This window comes from Chaetura pelagica, unplaced genomic scaffold, assembly GCF_000747805.2.
Source record: "Chaetura pelagica isolate M959 unplaced genomic scaffold, ChaPel_1.0 scaffold7, whole genome shotgun sequence".
NCBI lineage: Eukaryota > Metazoa > Chordata > Aves > Apodiformes > Apodidae > Chaetura > Chaetura pelagica.
The window spans coordinates 1,631,403-1,640,806 of record NW_009953920.1 but is presented as its reverse complement, the minus strand read 5'-3'; the positions used below and the strand labels follow the sequence as shown (position 1 = coordinate 1,640,806).

The 9,404-nt window shown below is 39.5% G+C and overlaps 1 protein-coding gene across 2 annotated transcripts in view; it reads left to right on the top strand.

Moving 5' to 3' along the window:
* Positions 1-9,404, top strand: part of GLI3 (GLI family zinc finger 3) — a 195,044-nt gene that overhangs the window by 131,003 nt on the left and 54,637 nt on the right. For both annotated transcript variants that reach the window (XM_010001524.1, XM_010001523.1), the window contains exon 6: positions 6,944-7,145. In XM_010001524.1, the coding sequence (XP_009999826.1) occupies positions 6,944-7,145 (202 nt within the window). The remainder of the gene's footprint in view (positions 1-6,943; positions 7,146-9,404) is intronic.

The window sequence follows — 9,404 nt, the reverse complement described above, 5'->3', positions numbered from 1 at the left end:
CTCCAAATGTGGACAAAATCGGGAATTTGAGCACCAAGTTGCTGAGAAAGGGAATTTTACTCAGGTATGCTTCTAATACACTTGATGTATATTAGTATCTTGCAGAATGGAAACTCTGCTATGCATGATTTGAATAACGTAAATCTTTTGATATCTTCTTGTTGCAGAGACGAAATCCCAGCTTGTGTGAATGGACATGACTTAATTGAAGTACAAGGATCATAGAAATATGGAATAGTTTGGGTTGGAAGGGACCTTTAAAGATCACGTAGTCCAGCGACCCCTGCAATGAGCAGGGACATTTTATAGTTTTTGGTTGTTGCTGGGTGAGAGTTTCTAAATGCACGTAGATAGCAGTGCCAAACCATGTATTTGGATGCAGAACTGATTGGGTGGGTACATTCAGTCTATAGAAAGATAGATACATGTATGCAGATGTATACTTGAAAACTTAAGAAAAAAGAGAAGATGTTGCAGTACTAAAACAAATGATGGCATTTGCACAAAGAACATTCATGTGTTAGTAGAGATTGTGTATGGTGTAATACATGGAATTACTACATAGAATGGTTATAACTTGATAAGGAAAAATAGGTTGACCTTTGCCCATAGCTTCAGCTCATTTCCAAAAGGTACCTAAACACTATAAGGGTGTTTACTGTCACCAGCTTTAGCTAGGATATGTTTGAAACGCGCTCTTTAATTTGTACTGTGTTTGTTTTTAAAAATCAAGATCATACATTTCAGATTCATTATAGCAGCAACTTTTCAATTAGGGTTTGTTTCTGAGTTAAAGACAAAAAATATGTAACACTATTATGCAAATGGGTTATTTTTAAACAGTAAATAGAGAATTAAAATAAGAGTGAATCCTAGTAAGGTCACTCAGCTCACCTTCTGTATTTGATGAGAATGTGTTTAGTCAGGCAATAGAAGCTTTTATCTAAATAGAGTATGAATTTACCCTTTTACTTCGTAAAAACTAATTAAAACTATCTTAACTTGCATGGGTAAACAGTAAATTAATTGTCATTAAGGAGGAATCTGAATGTCCTATCATTCATCATGCTAAAGAAAACCTTTTTCTTCTTTGTCAGAATTTTAGATAAGAAATGAGAACAAAACAATAAGCAGGAAGCTGATATTAAGACTTTATTTAAAAAAAACACCCAAACAATAAGAAGGCCCAGGTTTGCATTTAATAACAAAGCAATCAAATCAATGCAAAGCAATGCCATTTGTTTGGATCTTTCTTCTTAAAGGTTTGTGTGGTGATCCTAAAAGTACTGTTTTGCCTTTGCCCTCTCTTGTCAGAGGAAACCAAAGAGAGATTGGTAGTTCCCTCATTATCTGCTATCAAATTCTGAGCAAGTTGACTCAACTCACTCGAAGGTGGCTGCTCATTTATTCCACACAACAACCAAATAGATACAAGGAAGACATTGTTCTTCTTTTGTGAAGCAAGTCTGTCTCCTAATTGTGTGTTTACACACCATCTAGCACAGTAATTTGGCATCTCTACCCTCTCCGGTAGCACAAGTAATAATTCCAACACCAGCATGCACTGAGCATAAAAGCACATCACATACAGTTTGTGCTGTTAGGGGCCTTTTGTTTTGCTCTGTGGTGCTGGAAAACTGTTTTCAAAATGGAGATGATAGGAGTGGGAGAAGCTGTAATCAGAAAGTTAAATCTTGCCTAAAGATGAGTAGACTTCTTGAAGCTCTGAATTTCATTGTCCATTAAATATCTAAAACATTGTGGAAAAAGAAGGCCAAGATGGTGTATGCTGGACTGTCATTTTTCCTCATCCTGTTCTGTGTGGCATGAAAAGTGAATCAGAATTTTTTTTGTTTGCTGCTATCAAGCTTTTCTACCATTTTGGTGGCCAGAATCCCAGACCAAGTCTTCCTATTTTCTTGCTTGATGTAAAATGGTCAGATGTGCTACCTTTAAGTATAACATCAAAGTTACTAGGAGAGGAGTAGATTTGGAAGGTATTGACAGTCCTACAGTAGCAACAACTGAAATTCCTTGTTATAGGCTGTAAACATACTGTATCCCACATACAGTACATACTGTACTTAAAAGACAGTACATACTGTCTCTTAAGCATTTAATTCCAAATTTCATAGCCTTTTGGATTTAATACCTGCATTTTTCACTTGGGAACTGTATTTTACTCTGCTTTCAAATGGTGTTCAGTGGAAGGCAAGCATGTTCCCTGAGGTTTCTGGATTCACCCTGAGTGTATTAATATCCTCAATCAGATTAATTTTTGCCTAATCTCACTGAGAATGGGAGGTTTTTCTTTTTCAAAGGTATTCAGCATTGTCCTACCCCTTTTGCCGTTAGAGACATGGACAGCAACCCAGATGGTGTAAAGACTTTTACCAGCTTGAAGAGTTAAGCCAATGTGAGAAGCTTTGGATTGGGTTTGTTTTCTGATTTTCAGGCATGGTTAGAGAGTGAAAGTAGAGTAGCATAGCAATTCCTTTACCTCTCATACTGATGACAGATTCACCATTTTGAAAACCAAGACAGAATTTATGACAAATTTTCATGAAGTGAAAATAGAAGTTTACACATCTGTGAGCAGAAACCAGAAGGAAAAGACAAAAAGAAAAAAAAGCTTTAATGTAAAAAATAAAATCAAACTTCCTCTGTTCACAGCCTTCAACAAAAACTAGTGGTTCAGACAGGTTCAAAGAAGTTTGATTTAAAGGGATGGAATAAATGATACATGTCTGAAGATTGCCTTATAAATGATTAAGCAAGGCTAAAAACTTCAACCCAGAAATCAAATTCATGGGCAAATTTGCTGGATGGCATATTCCATTTTTTGAAATTTATGATGGAGATAGATATCTGTTATTTTAGAACTGATCTGCACCCCAGGAATAAGATCTTTTCTTCTGACACCGGCTGGATTTTTTGTCAGTACACTCAAGTCTTTTGACTATCAACTGCTGACTTTTTATTACTACAGTGTGTACTCCAAAAAGGTGAAATTCCTAAACAAATCATCACTGTCAACTTCCATTTGCATGCTTTACCAAAGCTGATGCTGGTTTTTTTTCAGCACTTGCACAAAAGTAAATGGATTTTTAGTGAATCACTGTGCCTGCAGTTTTTGGGTTTACAGCATTATCAAAGTAGAGGATATAATGCTTTGATGCAGAATACTGTGAGCAGGTGAACATCTCAAATAGCTAAATAAATAATCAAGTGTTTGTTTTTAAAATAAATTCCTGGGCAAGGCTGGAAAGTTTGGTTTAGTATTCAGAGGCACTGACAAATTGTGACATATTCCTCTTTATTGTAACACACCAAGTAAGGCTGATGCTCTGCTAAATGAATGGCTTAGCAGCATAACAAGTGGTCAGCTCATGCTTAAGACTTTTTAGGCATGTGAACCTAATTAAATGATGAGATCTGAAAAAACAGTAATTCCATTTGATTCTATGTTCAGTTTTGAAAGTCCTGGCCTCCCTTGAAGTGAATCCCTCTCTCTTGTGGTCAGACCTTGTCTGGCCTCAGCTGTGGGCTCCCGCTGTGAAGCAGATGTATTCCCTTTTTGAAGGAGACTCTTGGCCCTTAGGAAGTTCTTCCCATCCTAGGTAGATGGAGGACACTGCTGACTTCCCAGACCTAGACTGGGCCTGAAAAAATGCTACCTGAAGGAGAAGAGGAAGCCTGAGACTGCTGCGTGGTGTTGCTGAAGCCCGGGCTCTGTCCCTGACAGTGGGAAGCAGCATCTTGCTCCATCACTGAACAGGGTTGCCCTGGCAGCAGCTGTAAGGCAAGGGGGAGGTTTAATGAATGCTAGGGGAAGAGGGGCCTCTTGCAAGAGCTGTTGTATGACTTAGGCAAGTGGTAAAGGAGACTGGTTCATTCCAGAAAAGGCGAGGAGGAGGAGGAGGAGGAGGAGGAGGAGGAGGAGGAGGAGGAGGAGGAGGAGGAGGAGGAGGAGGAGGAGGAGGAGGAGGAGGAGGAGGAGGAGGAGGAGGAGGAGGAGGAGGAGGAGGAGGAGGAGGAGGAGGAGGAGGAGGAGGAGGAGGAGGAGGAGGAGGAGGAGGAGGAGGGCGAGGAGGAGGAGGAGGAGGAGGAGGAGGAGGAAGAGGAGGGAAGTCATTGCAGTTTTTGAGAATCTGTAGGGCACCACTGGGAGTATAAGTTGCACTCCTATGTGATCTGTTGAAGGTGACCATGCTGCTATCCAAGCTTCAAACAGTTGTCAGTAATGCTTGGTCAGTCCTCTCTGAGATGTGGGCTGGAGTACTGACAAGTCTACTTGTGCTGTTGTGGCACAGAAAATAAACGGTGTCTGATCACAGAAGCAGAAAAACACAACTGTTGTCTCCTGCTTTTATTGCCCAGTCTAGCTTCAGAGGAGAGAAGAGCAGGTGCTATTATTCTTAACTGCTCCACTTTTTTGATCAAACCTAAACACCCCCTCTCTAGTTAGCATTGCTAGCCATCAGTCCATGTTTAGCAGGCTTGTAATGAATTTCTTAAATATGTGGCAGTTCCTCTGTAGCTGTACAGATTCAAAACTGGACTTCAGATCCATAGGAAGTAATTTTTCAAAAGTGTTTCTCCTGGAAATCACATTTGAAACTGTTCATACATGGCCACGTGTAAGTGGCTCTCAGTTGTAAACACAGAAATTTAACTAAGTCTTATCAAAACAGATGGAGCCTCTGAGTACCTCTGCTGCCTTCTTGCTGGCACAGTGAGGTCTGTGCCCATCATTTTGAGGAAAAGAGAGGGTTCAAAATGGTATTTACATGACTGCAAACTGTTGCTGTCATATATACCACACCACTAAGATAGCTGGTAGCAGTGAAGCAGTGCTTGGGTAACATCTCCTTTTCCTGGTCAGCTGATGTCTAGCAGATCTTGTCCCTTTCACTTGCTTTTTAACCAGAAACACCTGTACTTAGCTATCCCTGTGTAAAACCACGATAACAGCCTTTATTTACCTATAAAGCACTTGAATTGTAACCTTGGCTGAGGCAAATTACGTTACCACTACTGACTTCAGAAGCGTTGTTCTCATTCATGCTGGCTGAACAGACAGCAGAGAAGAGCTGTGGGTGAAAGATTTAAGTGCTAAGTATTACTGGTTTTACCATGACCTGTATCTTTTATTTCCTGGTTAAGTATATTGCAGTTTATTAAAGCTGCTGGTTGCTGTTGCTTTTTTATTTTAGCACAATTAAAAGATTGCTGCCTTTGAAAGGCACAAAGCATAGCACTAATAAAATACCCAGTAGACACAGTACAATAGCAAGCTCATAAAAAAGAGATTAAAAAGATTACATAAAATAACGTGTAATAGTTTATAGGAAGAAATAAATGGCTATGCCTAAGTTTTAAATGATGAATCAAGAGCATGAATATTCATTGAAAGACTGAAGCAATATGGACTAAGGCCTGTTGTGAAGACAGAGCATGAAGGAAGAAAACCTATTAGCTAGATGTCAGAGAGAATTGACACCCATGTTGGCTAGTTGAGGCAAATCTACACAGGTTAGGAGAAGGACTGTAGATCCGATCACACAGTCACAGCAGCAATAAAATGGCAGCTTTTAATACCAGATGAAAATCTTGGATGGCATGCACAGAAAGGAGGGCAACCTGTGCAGGTGGGCAAGGAGAACATACTGGCAGATTCTAATCCAGCTCTCTGTCTTTGAGGTGAGGCCAATTTGAGTCAGTGGAGCTCTTCTCCTTATTAGTGTTAGACACATAAGCTTAAATACCCTGCTGAAGAATGGTCCTGGACACCAAGACACGAGCAAGAATTATGAAGGCAGACCTATAATGGAGTCTTGTGGCCAGCTGTGAATTATTAGCAAGTTACAGAGAATGTCAGGGACTCTGAGAGAAGTAGCTGTAAAGTAGGCATCAAATCTGAGACCCGCGTGACCCTGGCTGTCAGGATTGTTAGGACTCAGTACTTTACTACAGGTTAAAGGGATTAAAAAGGTAGAAGTGGCAGTACTGTTAAAGGCAATAGTTCAGTATGTAGTGGGGAAGCTAATTCTCTCCTTCTTGGTCTCAACTGAGATAAAAAATAATTAAATAAAGGGAAGAAATTTAAGGCAATATATCTTCTGTCAGGACTGCAGAGAGTTGAGATGACATGGTAAAATAGACCAGAAGAGGTGGGATTTTCAGAGCAGCACAGAAAATGTGGGAATGTAACGTATTTATTTAAATGATATCTGTATGGTTGCCTTCTCTTTGGTGACTTGAAAAGCTTAATCTCTAGTTTAAAAAAAATATTGGAATCATAGGCCCCTGTCCCCCTCAACGCAAAAATATCATGGGATCCTCTACAAATTCAAATAAAGGCTGCTGCTTTTTAGTCTAATGCAGTGAATGTTAATGTGACTTCTGCTGAAAGAGCTGGCTTTCATCATGTTTTTTCAGTCCCAATTTTTAGTTTTGCATTAAGTACCGACCAGGCAGAATTACAGTCAGCAAAGGAAAAGCTGTCTTTTCATTTCTACACTGTATTTTACAAGTTTAGCTTTGGCCATATGGATTATAGGATTATAGCGATGAGGGTTTCCTAGTAGCCCGGATCTGAATCACTGTCTCATTGCTCATGGTTGAATTAATGATGTGAATGTCTAAGAAGCCATCAGATTCATAAATCACCAGAAATGAGAGGGATAACTCATAAAAGTCTTTTCCTTTTGTTTAGCAATTTATCATTTTGCTTGCACATTAATAAACAGAGCTCCCCTGAGGTAAGCCACAGGAAGATAGATTTTTCTTCCTAATTTTCCTCAATTGTAGCCAGTAGATCACAAGTGGAGAGAATGGGCTTGTCACAGCATGTTGGTGTCTTGTGACTCCCTCTACCCATCACTGATAAATAAATGCGATTAAGTACCCTGGTGGATAATTATTTGTGTTTACATAACAGGCGCCAGGTTTCCGAGTCCGAGATTGTCAGCTAGACCAAGCCGAAAGCGGACGTTGTCCATCTCCCCCTTATCTGATCACAGCTTTGACCTTCAGACCATGATACGGACATCTCCAAATTCCTTGGTCACAATTCTCAATAATTCCCGTAGCAGTTCCTCAGCCAGTGGTTCTTATGGCCACTTATCTGCAAGTGCAATAAGGTAAGAATAGCATTTTCTACCTGAGCTGTTTGTTTTCATTTGTGTCTTACACACACACCAATGTGATTTTTTAAGAAACTGTTTTGTTTTGTGAATATGTGTATTTTGCAGTTTCTATAATGTACGTTCACTGGAGCTTCAAGTACAAAATACTTGTTTTTTCTTGCTCAGAAGGGTAACCGCAAGGGACTTTTTGCCGTGTTGTCTAGTGCATCCGACCAGCAACAGTGTGTGAATGTTTGCTCAGGAATCTATTTTGAGAGAAGAAACTCTAGGATAGGTTTGTGAATTCTAAGTCATTTGGGTTCTTCTGACCATCAATACAATGGACAGTGAAACCTTTCTACACTACAGTCATCAGAGTAAAGCACAGACATATGGTGCCATTCAGCTAAAATGTTTTGGCTAGAACTTTCTTGTATTCGTCTCCAAATTGTTTTCTTTTCATAGCTTATTTTATATATTGAAGGATTAGACTTCCAGTGGTGAAATTATCTTTTTTTTTTGTGCCAAGGAAGTACTGTCACCAGCTTCTTCACTTGAGTGTGCAAGAAAACAGCCAAAAATGGTTGTTCTGCAGACAGAAGAGCAAGGGAAGAGGTGGGCAGAAGTTGTACAGAAAAGGGAAGCAAACAGGGCACAGGGAGAGGGAACAAAAGCTGGAGTGTCAAAAAATGGAGTGGAAGAAAATTAAGCAGCAGAAAAATGGGCATGCAACTGCAAAACATTCTTGTATTTGTTGCATTGCTGTATGTGAACTGAGAAATACAAAAAAAACCCCACCACAACAACAACAAAACCTCTCCAAAGCCTCAGAATATACTTGGTTTGCATTTATGGGACTCAAACAGAAAGTGCTGCTGATCTCTGAATTAAAAGCAGCCTCCACTTTCAATTTGCAATGAGGCAATGGGGCAATGGAGCAAGTCCCCAGAGAAGTTTATTGAGGTTCAAAAGACCCATTTTTGGCAAGGCTCAAACATGGTTCTCCATCAAAACTTACACACTTACAAATTCAAAACTGGCTATGGGTATTTGCACTTTTGTTGAAGACAGAGCAGGTAACTGTTGTGTTAGGAACCATCAGCCTGCCAAACTTTGAAAGTGACAACACTGTGAATATTTGGTGTTAATGTAAGTGCTGGTGGGTTTTTTTAAGCACTTCTTTTAAATAGTCATGCTTCATAGCTCTGATATACTTGAATAGCTGTATAGTATTCCACAGGTATGATATCATAGCTCTGCAATACAACCCTGCAATCTGTGTAACCACAGTCCCAATTACGAAGTTCCATAATGTGGAATATGATTTATGTCAATAGCTGGCAGCAGTTTGGGACCACATCTGTTAAATACATGTACTATGTGGAGGTGTACTAGCCCTACTGTTGTTAAGATGGGATGGCACTTCAATTACTAACCCACTTTTCCATTGCTTGTAACTTTGCTAAAGCAAATAGTGCAAGGAAGTTGGCATAGTCTCTACAGTGGAGTAAGTCTTTCCCCCTTTTACTCTTTCCATTCTTTCCTGTGGAAAGGAGGGAAAGGAAGAGAGCTAACTCTTTTTCCAACTTTGTAACTCACCTCTGTTGATGCCTTTTAACTTCTCCCATGTGCATCTGTCTATAAAAGAGTTACACCAAAGTAAACAGTGACGTAAGGTATTAAACCCAAGCCACACTTCATTGCTTTAATAAATTCCAAGACTAAATAGCACTAAGACTATCTGTAAAAATTTATTGCAACTCACTATCTAATAAATGATGCATTCAGCCCAAGAACTGTTGTACTGAAGCAAATGTTAGGTTCATCCCATTTAATATCCTGCACTGACTGCAACAGTGATCAAAGCGTATGAAAAACTTTTCCTAGTGTAAAATCCCAGCTTCTGGAAACTTGCAGGTCATAGGAGTTGTTGAAAGAAAATGGTACAGTTTAGCAGGCCACTAGATGTAATTCTACACAGGAAGGATTTGTATTTTAGTCAAAATCAGTAGCATTAATATTACACAATCATACTTTTAGATCTTGTTTCTAATCACTCTTAACTTAGCCCAGATAGTTTACACTTGGCAGCATTTTTCATGGCAGATACCTATCTAATGCTGAGTATTTCTAAAAAGCATCAGCAAAGTTACTTGTTCATCAGAATGGAATTAGGGAAGAAGAGACTTTCCTGTAGAAGCTAAAAGACCTCTTCCTACCTTTTCACTGAGAAGCTCAAGCTTGCCAGGGATGTTGCTTAGATGCTATAGTTAC